Here is a 13,575-nt window from a genome sequence, read left to right as displayed (position 1 = left end):
TAACCCCGTGCTGTACCTGTCCTGGGAGTGTTTGATGGGGACAGTGTAGGGGGAGCTTTACTCTGTATCTAACCCCGTGCTGTACCTGTCCTGGGAGTGTTTGATGGGGGGACAGTGTAGAGGGAGCTTTACTCTGTATCTAACCCCGTGCTGTACCTGTCCTGGGAGTGTTTGATGGGGGACAGTGTAGAGGGAGCTTTACTCTGTATCTAACCCCGTGCTGTCCCTGTCCTGGGAGTGTTTGATGGGGACAGTGTAGAGGGAGCTTTACTCTGTATCTAACCCCGTGCTGTACCTGTCCTGGGAGTGTTTGATAGGGGACAGTGTAGAGGGAGCTTTACTCTGTATCTAACCCCGTGTTGTACCTGTCCTGGGAGTGTTTGATGGGGACAGTGTCGAGGGAGCTTTACTCTGTATCTAACCCCGTGCTGTACCTGTCCTGGGAGTGTTTAATGGGGGGACAGTGTAGAGGAGCTTTACTCTGTATCTAACCCCGTGCTGTACCTGTCCTGGGAGTGTTTGATGGGGACAGTGTAGAGGGAGCTTTACTCTGTATCTAACCCCGTGCTGTACCTGTCCTGGGAGTGTTTGATGGGGGACAGTGTAGAGGGAGCTTTACTCTGTATCTAACCCCGTGCTGTACCTGTCCTGGGAGTGTTTGATGGGGGACAGTGTAGAGGGAGCTTTACTCTGTATCTAACCCCGTGCTGTACCTGTCCTGGGAGTGTTTGATGGGGGACAGTGTAGAGGGAGCTTTACTCTGTATCTAACCCCGTGCTGTACCAGTCCTGGGAGTGTTTGATGGGGGACAGTGTAGAGGGAGCTTTACTCTGTATCTAACCCCGTGCTGTACCTGTCCTGGGAGTGTTTGATGGGGGACAGTGTAGAGGGAGCTTTACTCTGTATCTAACCCCGTGCTGTACCTGTCCTGGGAGTGTTTGATGGGGACAGTGTAGAGGGAGCTTTACTCTGTATCTAACCCCGTGCTGTACCTGTCCTGCGAGTGTTTGATGGGGGGACAGTGTAGAGGGAGCTTTACTCTGTATCTAACCCCGTGCTGTACCTGTCCTGGGAGTGTTTGATGGGGGACAGTGTAGAGGGAGCTTTACTCTGTATCTAACCCCGTGCTGTACCTGTCCTGGGAGTGTTTGATGGGGACAGTGTAGAGGGAGCTTTACTCTGTATCTAACCCCGTGCTGTACCTGTCCTGGGAGTGTTTGATGGGGACAGTGTAGAGGGAGCTTTACTCTGTATCTAACCCCGTGCTGTACCTGTCCTAAATGCAGGTTTCACAGGAAGGTACACCTATCAGTGCTCGAGCCACAGGAATGAGGAAGTGAATTAAGAGTGCGACAGGAATGTTTTTGTGGGTGATCTGGGTGAGGTGCCGAATCAGTACCTACCCAGAGAGTATTAAGAGGCTTCATAGAAGAATCATAGAAGCCCGACAGTGCAGAAAGAGGCCATTTGGCCCATCGAGTCTGCACCGACCACAATCCCACCCTACCGGATACAGAGTAAAGCTTCCTCTGCACTGTCCCCCATCAAACACTCCCAGGATAGGTACAGCACGGGGTTAGATACAGAGTAAAGCTCCCTCTACACTGTCCCCCATCAAACACTCCCAGGACAGGTACAGCACGGGGTTAGATACAGAGTAAAGCTCCCTCCACACTGTCCCCATCAAACACTCCCAGGGCAGGTACAGCACGGGGTTAGATACAGAGTAAAGCTCCCTCTACACTGTCCCCATCAAACAATCCCAGGATAGGTACAACACGGGGTTAGATACAGAGTAAAGCTCCCTCTACACTGTCCCCCATCAAACACTCCCAGGACAGGTACAGCACGGGGTTAGATACAGAGTAAAGCTCCCTCTGCACTGTCCCCCATCAAACACTCCCAGGACAGGTACAGCACGGGGTTAGATACAGAGTAAAGCTCCCTCTACACTGTCCCCCATCAAACACTCCCAGGACAGGTACAGCACGGGGTTAGATACAGAGTAAAGCTACCTCTACACTGTCCCCCCATCAAACACTCCCAGGACAGGTACAGCACGGGGTTAGATACAGAGTAAAGCTCCCTCTACATTGTCCCCCATCAAACACTCCCAGGACAGGTACAGCACGGGGTTAGATACAGAGTAAAGCTCCCTCTACACTGTCCCCCATCAAACACTCCCAGGACAGGTACAGCACGGGGTTAGATACAGAGTAAAGCTCCCTCTACACTGTCCCCATCAAACACTCCCAGGACAGGTACAGCACGGGGTTAGATACAGAGTAAAGCTCCCTCTACACTGTCCTCCATCAAACACTCCCAGGACAGGTACAGCACGGGGTCAGATACAGAGTAAAGCTCCCTCTACACTGTCCTCCATCAAACACTCCCAGGACAGGTACAGCACGGGGTTAAATACAGAGTAAAGCTCCTTCTACACTGTCGCCATCAAACACTCCCAGGACAGGTACAGCACAGGGTTAGATACAGAGTAAAGCTCCCTCTACACTGTCCCCATCAAACACTCCCAGGACAGGTACAGCACGGGGTTAGATACAGAGTAAAGCTCCCTCTGCACTGTCCCCCATCAAACACTCCCAGGACAGGTACAGCACAGGGTTAGATACAGAGTAAAGCTCCCTCCACACTGTCCCCATCAAACACTCCCAGGACAGGTACAGCACGGGGTTAGATACAGAGTAAAGCTCCCTCTCCACTGTCCCCCATCAAACACTCCCAGGACAGGTACAGCACGGGGTTAGATACAGAGTAAAGCTCCCTCCACACTGTCCCCATCAAACACTCCCAGGACAGGTACAGCACGGGGTTAGATACAGAGTAAAACTCCCTCTACACTGTCCCCCATCAAACACTCCCAGGACAGGTACAGCACAGGGTTAGATACAGAGTAAAGCTCCCTCCACACTGTCCCCATCAAACACTCCCAGGACAGGTACAGCACGGGGTTAGATACAGAGTAAAGCTCCCTCTGCACTGTCCCCATCAAACACTCCCAGGACAGGTACAGCACGGGGTTAGATACAGAGTAAAGCTCCCTCTACACGGTCCCCATCAAACACTCCCAGGACAGCTACAGCACGGGGTTAGATACAGAGTAAAGCTCCCTCTACACTGTCCCCCATCAAACACTCCCAGGACAGGTACAGCACGGGGTTAGATACAGAGTAAAGCTCCCTCTGCACTGTCCCCCATCAAACACTCCCAGGACAGGGACAGGCTTGCTGTGTGTCTGTGTCACACTCGGACAGCGAATCCTATTGAGAAAGCGGATCCGGAACGCAGAATAGAGAGTGTTTCTCAGAGAGAGAATTGAGCAAATCAGTGAGCGTTTGTGTACAGATTGCGTGTGAGACAGCATGGAAGATAGGAGGAGGAGGAGGCCATTCAGCCCTTCGAGCCTGTTCCCCCCCATTCACCACCATCATGGCTGATCGTCCAACTCAATAGCCTAATCCTGCTTTCCTCCCGTAGCATAGAATCCCTACAGTGCAGGCCCATCGAGTCTGTACCGGCCACAATCTCACCCAGGCCCTATTCCTGTCACCCCACACATTTACCCTGCGATTCCCCCTGATACCAGGGGCAATTTAGCAAGGCCAATCCACCGAACCTGCACATCTTTGGAGTGTGGGAGGAAACCCACGCAGACACGGGGAGAACGTGCGGACTCTGCACAGACAGTGACCCGAGGCCGGAATTGAACCCGGGTCCCTGGCGCTGTGAGGCAGCAGTGCTAACCACTGAGCCACCGTGCCACCCATCATCTTTGATCCCATTCGACCCAAGTGCTATATCCAGCCGCCTCTCGAATACAGTCAATGTTTTGGCATCAACTACTTCCTGTGGGAATGAATTCCACAGGCTCACCGGGTGAAGAAATATCTCCTCATCTCCATCCTAAATAGTCTACCCTCAGGCTATGGCCCCTGGTTCTGGACTCCCCCCACCATCGAGAACATCCTCCCTGCATCTACCCTGTCCAGTCCTGTTAGAATTTGATAAGTCTCCAGGAGATTCCCCCCTCATTCTTCTGAACTCCAGTGAAAACAATCCTAACCGAGTCAATCTCTCCTCGTACATCAGTCCCGCCATCCCCGGGATCAGCCTGGGAAACCTTCGCTGCACTCCCTCGAGAGCAAGAACATCCTTCCTCAGAAAAGGATTCCAAAACTGCACACAATACTCTGGGTGTGGCCTCACCAAGGCCCTGTATAATCGCAACAACACATCCCTGCTCCTGTACTCGAAACCTCTCGCAATGAAGGCCAACATGCCATTTGCCTTCTTTGCTGCCTGCTGCGCCTGCATGCTTACCCTCAGCGACCGGTCCACAAGGACACCCAGATCCCTCTGCACACTCCCCTCTCCCAATTTACAGCCACTCAGGTAGTAATCTGTCTTCTGATTATTGCTACCAAAGTGGATGACCTCACATTTATCCACATTATGCTGCATCTGCCATGCAGATACCCACACACTCAGCCTGTCCAAATCACACTGAAGCATCTCTGCATCCTCCTCACAGCTCACTCCCCCCCACCAAAACTGGTGTTATCTACAAATGTGGAGATAATACATTTAGTGCCCTCATCTGAATCATTAATACCTGATGCGAATCACTGCGGTCCCAGCACTGATCCGTGCAACATCCCACTAATCACCTCCCGCCATTTGGAAAAAGACCCCTTTACCGTACTCTGTTTCGCAGAGTCATACAGTGGAAACAAGGCCCTTCAGCCCATCCAGTCTACACTGACAATAACTACCCCTAAAGGTGCACTAATCCCATTTTCCTGCACTTCTCCCATACCCTTGAATGTTCTGATATTTCAAGCACTATCCAAATATTTTTTAAAGGTTGTCAAGTTTCCAGCTTCCACTAATGTATTTTGGAAGGTCTAATACAGATAGGAAATATACCGTAAATGGCAGAACCCTTAAGAGTATTGATAGGCAGAGGGATCTGGGTGTACAGGTACACAGGTCACTGAAAGTGGCAATGCAGGTGGAGAAGGTAGTCAAGAAGGCATACGGCATGCTTGCCTTCATCGGCCGGGGCATTGAGTTTAAAAATTGGCAAGTCATGTTGCAGCTTTATACAACCTTAGTGAGGCCGCACTTGGAATATAGTGTTCAATTCTGGTCGCCACACTCCCAGAAGGATGTGGAGGCTTTGGAGAGGGTACAGGAAAGATTTACCAGGATGTTGCCTGGTATGGAGGGCATTAGCTATGAGAGGTTGGAGAAACTTGGTTTGTTCTCACTGGAGCGACGGAGGTTGAGGGGAGACCTGATAGAAGTCTACAAGATTATGAGGGGCATGGACAGAGTGGATAGCCAGAAGCTTTTTCCTCAGGGTGGGAGAGTCAATTACTCGGGGGCACAGGTTTAAGGTGCGAGGGGCAAGGTTTAAAGGAGATGTATGAGGCAGATTTTTTACACAGAGGGTGGTGGGTGCCTGGAACTCGCTGCCGGGGGAGGGAGTGGAAGCGGATACGATGGTGAGTTTTAAGGGGCGTCTGGACAAATCCATGAATAGGATGGGAATGGAGGGATACGGTCCCCGGAAGGGTAGGGGGTTTTAGTTCAGTCGGGCAGCATGGTCGGTGCAGGCTTGGAGGGGCCGAAGGGCCTGTTCCTGTGCTGGAATGTTCTTTGTACCTTCCCAGGACATTGCTGGTTATATCAGTTACATTAGTCCCTGTTTCAGGCACGCAGCCGGTTACGTCACTTCTATCGGTTAGTGCTGGTTATATGGGGTACATTGCTGGTTATATCAGTTCTATCAGTTCTCGTGCTGGTTATATCAGTTCTCGTGCTGGTTATATCAGTTCTCGTGCTGGTTATATCAGTTCTCGTGCTGGTTATATCAGTTCTCGTGCTGGTTATATCAGTTCTCGTGCTGGTTATATCAGTTCTCGTGCTGGTTATATCAGTTCTCGTGCTGGTTATATCAGGTACCGTGCTGGTTATATCAGTTCTATTGCTGGTTATATCAGTTCTATTGCTGGTTATATCAGTTCTATTGCTGGTTATATCAGGTACCGTGCTGGTTATATCAGGTACCGTGCTGGTTATATCAGTTCTATTGCTGGTTATATCAGTTCTATTGCTGGTTATATCAGGTACAGTGCTGGTTATATCAGTTCTATTGCTGGTTATATCAGTTCTATTGCTGGTTATATCAGTTCTATTGCTGGTTATATCAGTTACAGTGCTGGTTATATCAGTTCTATTGCTGGTTATATCAGTTCTATTGCTGGTTATATCAGTTCTATTGCTGGTTATATCAGTTACAGTGCTGGTTATATCAGTTCTATTGCTGGTTATATCAGTTCTATTGCTGGTTATATCAGTTCTATTGCTGGTTATATCAGTTACAGTGCTGGTTATATCAGTTCTATTGCTGGTTATATCAGTTCTATTGCTGGTTATATCAGTTCTATTGCTGGTTATATCAGGTACAGTGCTGGTTATATCAGTTCTATTGCTGGTTATATCAGTTCTATTGCTGGTTATATCAGTTCTATTGCTGGTTATATCAGTTCTATTGCTGGTTATATCAGGTACAGTGCTGGTTATATCAGTTCTATTGCTGGTTATATCAGTTCTATTGCTGGTTATATCAGTTCTATTGCTGGTTATATCAGTTCTATTGCTGGTTATATCAGGTACAGTGCTGGTTATATCAGGTACAGTGCTGGTTATATCAGGTACAGTGCTGGTTATATCAGTTCTATTGCTGGTTATATCAGTTCTATTGCTGGTTATATCAGTTCTATTGCTGGTTATATCAGGTACAGTGCTGGTTATATCGGTTCTATTGCTGGTTATATCAGTTCTATTGCTGGTTATATCAGTTCTATTGCTGGTTATATCAGTTCTATTGCTGGTTATATCAGTTCTATTGCTGGTTATATCAGTTCTATTGCTGGTTATATCAGTTCTATTGCTGGTTATATCAGGTACAGTGCTGGTTATATCAGTTCTATTGCTGGTTATATCAGTTCTATTGCTGGTTATATCAGTTCTATTGCTGGTTATATCAGTTCTATTGCTGGTTATATCAGGTACAGTGCTGGTTATATCAGTTCTATTGCTGGTTATATCAGTTCTATTGCTGGTTATATCAGTTCTATTGCTGGTTATATCAGTTCTATTGCTGGTTATATCAGTTCTATTGCTGGTTATATCAGTTCTATTGCTGGTTATATCAGTTCTATTGCTGGTTATATCAGGTACAGTGCTGGTTATATCAGTTCTATTGCTGGTTATATCAGGTACAGTGCTGGTTATATCAGTTCTATTGCTGGTTATATCAGTTCTATTGCTGGTTATATCAGTTCTATTGCTGGTTATATCAGTTCTATTGCTGGTTATATCAGTTCTATTGCTGGTTATATCAGTCGTTACTCACCAGCCGCACTGTACACATAGGGGGGCCCGGTGCTGGGGGTGACGGAGCCGCCGGCTGGAGCCTCCTGGCCGGGTAGCAGCGGGGCCTTGTCCCCGGGGAAGGGGGCCCTGTCCCCGGGCAGTAAGGGGGACTTCTCCCCGGGGAAGGGGGCCCTGTCCCCGGGCAGTAAAGGGGACTTCTCCCCGCTCCCTCCGCTCCCTCCACCCGAAGCCCCCGGCACCGCCGCCATCTTCCGCATCAGCGTCTGACCTCATCACGTAGACCCGCCCCCAGTTAATCCCGCCCATCGACGAAAACCCCGCCCCCAAAACCCCAATACCATCCCCAAACCCCGCCCCCAAACCCCGCCCCCAACCACAAACCCCGCCCACAAAACCCCAATCCCACCCCCAAACCCCGCCCCCAAACCCCGCCGCCAAACCCCGCCCCCAACCACAAACCCCGCCCACAAAACCCCAATCCCACCCCCAAACCCCGCCCCCAACCACAAACCCCACCCCCACCCCCAAACCCCGCCCCCAACCCCAAACCCCGCCCTCATACCCCGCCCACAAAACCCCAATCCCACCCCAAACCCCGCCCCCAAACCCCGCCGCCAAACCCCGCCCCCAACCACAAACCCCGCCCACAAAACCCCAATCCCACCCCAAACCCCGCCCCCAAACCCCGCCGCCAAACCCCGCCCCAACCACAAACCCCGCCCACAAAACCCCAATCCCACCCCCAAACCCCGCCCCAACCACAAACCCCACCCCCAACCCCAAACCCCGCCCCCAACCCCAAACCCCGCCCTCATACCCCGCCCACAAAACCCCAATCCCACCCCAAACCCCGCCCCCAAACCCCGCCGCCAAACCCCGCCCCCAACCACAAACCCCGCCCACAAAACCCCAATCCCACCCCAAACCCCGCCCCCAAACCCCGCCGCCAAACCCCGCCCCCAACCACAAACCCCGCCCACAAAACCCCAATCCCACCCCAAACCCCGCCCCCAAACCCCGCCGCCAAACCCCGCCCCAACCGCAAACCCCGCCCACAAAACCCCAATCCCACCCCCAAACCCGCCCCCAACCTCAAACCCCGCCCACAACCCCAAACCCCGCCCCCAACCACAAACTCCGCCCCCAAAACCCGCCCCCAACGACAAACCCCGCCCACAAAACCCCAATCCCACCACCAAACCCCGCCCCCAACCACAAACCCCGCCCCCAAACCCCGCCCCAACCACAAACCCCGCCCACAAAACCCCAATCCCACCCCCAAACCCCGCCCCAACCACAAACCCCGCCCCCAACCACAAACCCCGCCCCCAAACCCCGCCCCCAACCACAAACCCCGCCCCCAAACCCCGCCCCAACCACAAACCCCGCCCCCAACCACAAACCCCGCCCCCGACCACAAACCCCGCCCCAACCACAAACCCCGCCCCAACCACAAACCCCGCCCACAAAACCCCAATCCCACCCCCAAACCCCGCCCCCAACCACAAGCCCCGCCCACAAAACACCAATCCCACCCCCAAACCCCGCCCCCAACCACAAACCCCGCCCCCAACCACAAACCCCGCCCCCAAACCCCGCCCCCAACCACAAACCCCGCCCACAAACCCCGCCCCCAACCACAAACCCCGCCCACAAAACCCCAATCCCACCCCCAAACCCCGCCCCAACCACAAACCCCGCCCCCAACCACAAACCCCGCCCCCAACCCCAAACCCCGCCCCCAACCACAAACCCCGCCCACAAAACCCCAATCCCACCCCCAAACCCCGCCCCAACCACAAACCCCGCCCCAACCACAAACCCCGCCCCCAACCACAAACCCCGCCCCCAACCCTAAACCCCGCCCCCAACCCCAAACCCCGCCCCCAACCACAAACCCCGCCCACAAAACCCCAATCCCACCCCCAAACCCCGCCCCAACCCCAAACCCCGCCCCCACTCCCAAACCCCGCCCCCACTCCCAAACCCCGCCCCCAATACCAAACCCCGCCCCCAATACCAAACCCCGCCCCCAATCCCCAAACCCCGCCCCAACCCCAAACCCCGCCCCCACTCCCAAACCCCGCCCCCAATCCCCAAACCCCGCCCCCAATCCCACCAAGGGAGAGAGTGAGGGGTCACCAGGCTGATTCCTGCTCTATAACCCCCCCCCCGTCCCCCCTCTCTCTGACTGTCAGTGTCCAGGGTCTGGCTGGGTCTGGCTGGGTCTGGCTGGGTCTGGGTGGGTCTGGCTGGGTCTGGGTGGGTCTGGCTGGGTCTGGCTGGGTCTGGGTGGGTCTGTGGGTCTGTGTGGGTCTGGCTGGGTCTGTGTGGGTCTGGCTGGGTCTGGGTGGGTCTGGCTGGGTCTGGGTGGGTCTGGGTGGGTCTGGCTGGGTCTGGGTGGGTCTGGGTGGTCTGGCTGGGTCTGTGTGGGTCTGGCTGGGTCTGTGTGGGTCTGGCTGGGTCTGTGTGGGTCTGGCTGGGTCTGGGTGGTCTGGGTGGGTCTGGCTGGGTCTGGGTGGGTCTGGCTGGGTCTGGCTGGGTCTGGGTGGTCTGGCTGGGTCTGGGTGGGTCTGTGTGGGTCTGGGTGGGTCTGTGTGGGTCTGGCTGGGTCTGGGTGGGTCTGTGTGGGTCTGGCTGGGTCTGGGTGGGTCTGGGTGGGTCTGGCTGGGTCTGGATGGGTCTGGGTGGTCTGTGTGGGTCTGGGTGGCTCTGGGTGGGTCTGGCTGGGTCTGGGTGGGTCTGGGTGGTCTGTGTGGGTCTGGGTGGTCTGTGTGGGTCTGGGTGGCTCTGGGTGGTCTGGCTGGGTCTGGCTGGGTCTGGGTGGGTCTGGGTGGTCTGTGTGGGTCTGGGTGGGTCTGGGAGGGTCTGGCTGGGTCTGGGTGGGTCTGTGGGTCTGTGTGGGTCTGGGTGGTCTGGCTGGGTCTGTGTGGGTCTGGCTGGGTCTGGCTGGGTCTGGGAGGGTCTGGGTGGTCTGGCTGGGTCTGGGTGGGTCTGGGTGGTCTGGCTGGGTCTGTGTGGGTCTGTGTGGGTCTGGGTGGGTCTGTGTGGGTCTGGCTGGGTCTGGCTGGGTCTGGGAGGGTCTGGCTGGGTCTGGCTGGGTCTGGGTGGGTCTGGCTGGGTCTGGGTGGGTCTGGGTGGTCTGGCTGGGTCTGGGTGGTCTGGCTGGGTCTGGGTGGGTCTGGGTGGTCTGGCTGGGTCTGTGTGGGTCTGGCTGGGTCTGGCTGGGTCTGTGTGGGTCTGGCTGGGTCTGGCTGGGTCTGGGTGGGTCTGGCTGGGTCTGTGTGGGTCTGTGTGGGTCTGGCTGGGTCTGGGTGGGTCTGGCTGGGTCTGGCTGGGTCTGGCTGGGTCTGGGTGGGTCTGGCTGGGTCTGGGTGGTCTGGCTGGGTCTGGGTGGGTCTGTGTGGGTCTGGGTGGGTCTGTGTGGGTCTGGCTGGGTCTGGGTGGGTCTGTGTGGGTCTGGGTGGGTCTGGCTGGGTCTGGGTGGGTCTGTGTGGGTCTGGCTGGGTCTGTGTGGGTCTGGGTGGGTCTGGCTGGGTCTGGATGGGTCTGGGTGGTCTGTGTGGGTCTGGGTGGTCTGTGTGGGTCTGGGTGGCTCTGGGTGGGTCTGGGTGGTCTGGCTGGGTCTGGCTGGGTCTGGGTGGGTCTGGGTGGTCTGTGTGGGTCTGGGTGGGTCTGGGAGGGTCTGGCTGGGTCTGGGTGGGTCTGTGGGTCTGTGTGGGTCTGGGTGGGTCTGTGTGGGTCTGGCTGGGTCTGGGTGGTCTGGCTGGGTCTGGGTGGGTCTGGCTGGGTCTGTGTGGGTCTGGCTGGGTCTGGGTGGGTCTGGCTGGGTCTGGCTGGGTCTGGGTGGGTCTGGCTGGGTCTGGGAGGGTCTGGGTGGTCTGGCTGGGTCTGGGTGGGTCTGGGTGGTCTGGCTGGGTCTGGGTGGTCTGGGTGGGTCTGTGTGGGTCTGGGTGGTCTGGGTGGGTCTGTGTGGGTCTGGCTGGGTCTGGCTGGGTCTGGGTGGGTCTGGGAGGGTCTGGCTGGGTCTGGGTGGGGCTGGCTGGGTCTGGCTGGGTCTGGGTGGGTCTGGCTGGGTCTGGGTGGGTCTGGCTGGGTCTGGGAGGGTCTGGGTGGTCTGGCTGGGTCTGTGATGCACCTCAATGAGCACCCGGAAACAAGGCTTTAATACTGAAGGCTTTAATACATTAACAATGAAACTACTAACACAAATTCACCCGTTCAGACTGAAGGGGTCCTGCCGGAGCAGGGGGTCTTATACCCTGCCACCGGAGGCGGGACCCCACTGGAGTGTGCCACGATAACACTTAGGACAGGTAAACACCCTAACCCAACAACATAGTACAACCCCCATAACAACAACACCCTAGCCCAACAGTAACACAATAACAACCCCAGTGGTGAACCAACGATGGTTCACCACATTCACCCCTCCTTTAGGAACCAAAGGTGGCGGGGTGGATGAAAACAGACAATGACAAAAAAAATAACAGGATTCACAAGTCCAGACGGTCTGGAGGACCACACCGACGCTGCGATCTTCTCAACACCGGTTGCGAAACCGGAGCAGGTGCTTGCGGTGGCTCTCTCAAAGCAACATCTGGCTGTCCCCTCAAAGACTCCCGGGCCGGCCGGCCCTGATGAGGCGATGGTGTAGGGGATCCTGGAACGTTTGGTGGTGGTGGTGGTGGTGATGATGGTGGCGCCGATCTCCGAGTCTCAGGCAAGCTGTACATGGGAGCAAAAGTGTTATGCACTGGTCCCGGTGCTGACCGCGCCACGTCTGGGGAAGTAATGAGGAGTAGTGGATCTGTGACTGGGGGAATAGGAGCGACAGGAGTTGCTACGTCCCCTGCGGGCGCCAGGTCTCTAATGGAGACAGTGTCCTCTCGCCCGTCAGGATATGCCACATAGGCATACTGAGGGTTGGCGTGGAGGAGTTGGACCGGTTCGACCAAGGGGTCGGACTTGCGAGCCCTCACATGGCGCCGCAGAAGGACGGGTCCTGGGTACGTCAACCAGGCTGGCAATGAGGTCCCCGAGGACGACTTCCGAGGGAATGAGAACATCCTCTCGTGGGGAGTAGCATTGGTTGCCGTACACAGGAGGGAGCGGATAGAATGGAGCGCAGTTGGAAGGACCTCCTGCCACCGGGAGACTGGAAGGCCCTTGGATTTCAGTGCCAGTAGGACAGCCTTCCAGACTGTAGCGTTCTCCCTTTCCACCTGTCCGTTACCCCTAGGGTTGTAGCTCGTGGTTCTACTAGAGGCAATCCCGAATGAGAGCAGGAATTGCCTCAAGTCGTTGCTCATGAACGACGAGCCCCTGTCGCTATGAATATAGCAGGGGTACCCGAACAGGGTAAAAAGCTCACTGAATGCCTTGATGACGGTGGCAGTCGACGTGTCCGCACAGGGGAAAACAAACGGAAACCGGGAAAATTCGTCTATTATGTTAAGAAAATAGACATTCCGATCCGTTGAGGGAAGGGGGCCCTTAAAATCTACACTCAGCCTCTCAAAAGGGCGAGTGGCCTTGACCAAATGTGCCCGGTCTGGTCGATAAAAGTGTGGTTTGCATTCTGCGCAAATCCGACAACTTCTAGTAACTGACCTGACCTCCTCCACCGAGTAGGGTAGGTTGCGGACTTTTATGAAGTGGTAGAGTCTGGTGACTCCAGGATGACACAGATCATTGTGGAGAGCCTTCAAGCGGTCCTCCTGCATGATGGCGCATGTTCCGCGCGAGAGGGCATCCGAGGGCTCATTGAGCTTCCCTGGACGATACATAATATCGTAATTATAGGTGGAGAGCTCAATTCTCCACCGCAAGATCTTATCGTTCTTGATCTTGCCCCTCTGCGTGTTACTGAACATAAACGCCACGGATCGTTGATCCGTGATCAGGGTGAACCGCTTACCTGCCAGGTAATGGCGCCAGTGTCTGACTGCCTCCACAATGGCCTGAGCCTCCTTTTCCACCGCTGAGTGCCGAATCTCTGGGCCTTGAAGGGTGCGGGAAAAAAACGCGACGGGCCTGCCTGCCTGGTTTAGTGTGGCGGCTAGGGCGAAGTCCGATGCATCACTCTCCACCTGGAAAGGGATGGATTCATCCACCGCGTGCATCGTGGCTTTCGAGATGTCGCTTTTCAAA

The 13,575-nt window shown here is 55.2% G+C and overlaps 1 protein-coding gene across 1 annotated transcript in view; it reads right to left on the bottom strand.

The window, feature by feature from the left end:
- Positions 1 to 7,678, bottom strand: part of LOC144486498 (type 1 phosphatidylinositol 4,5-bisphosphate 4-phosphatase-like) — a 69,582-nt gene extending 61,904 nt beyond the window's left edge. Inside the window, exon 1 of the mRNA XM_078204540.1 lies at positions 7,442 to 7,678. Within this exon, the coding sequence (XP_078060666.1) occupies positions 7,442 to 7,670 (229 nt within the window). The 5' untranslated portion in view covers positions 7,671 to 7,678. The remainder of the gene's footprint in view (positions 1 to 7,441) is intronic.
- Positions 7,679 to 13,575: the final 5,897 nt, after the last annotated feature.

Source organism: Mustelus asterias, unplaced genomic scaffold (assembly GCF_964213995.1).
Source record: "Mustelus asterias unplaced genomic scaffold, sMusAst1.hap1.1 HAP1_SCAFFOLD_371, whole genome shotgun sequence".
NCBI lineage: Eukaryota > Metazoa > Chordata > Chondrichthyes > Carcharhiniformes > Triakidae > Mustelus > Mustelus asterias.
This window is presented reverse-complemented; position numbering and strand designations above follow the sequence as displayed.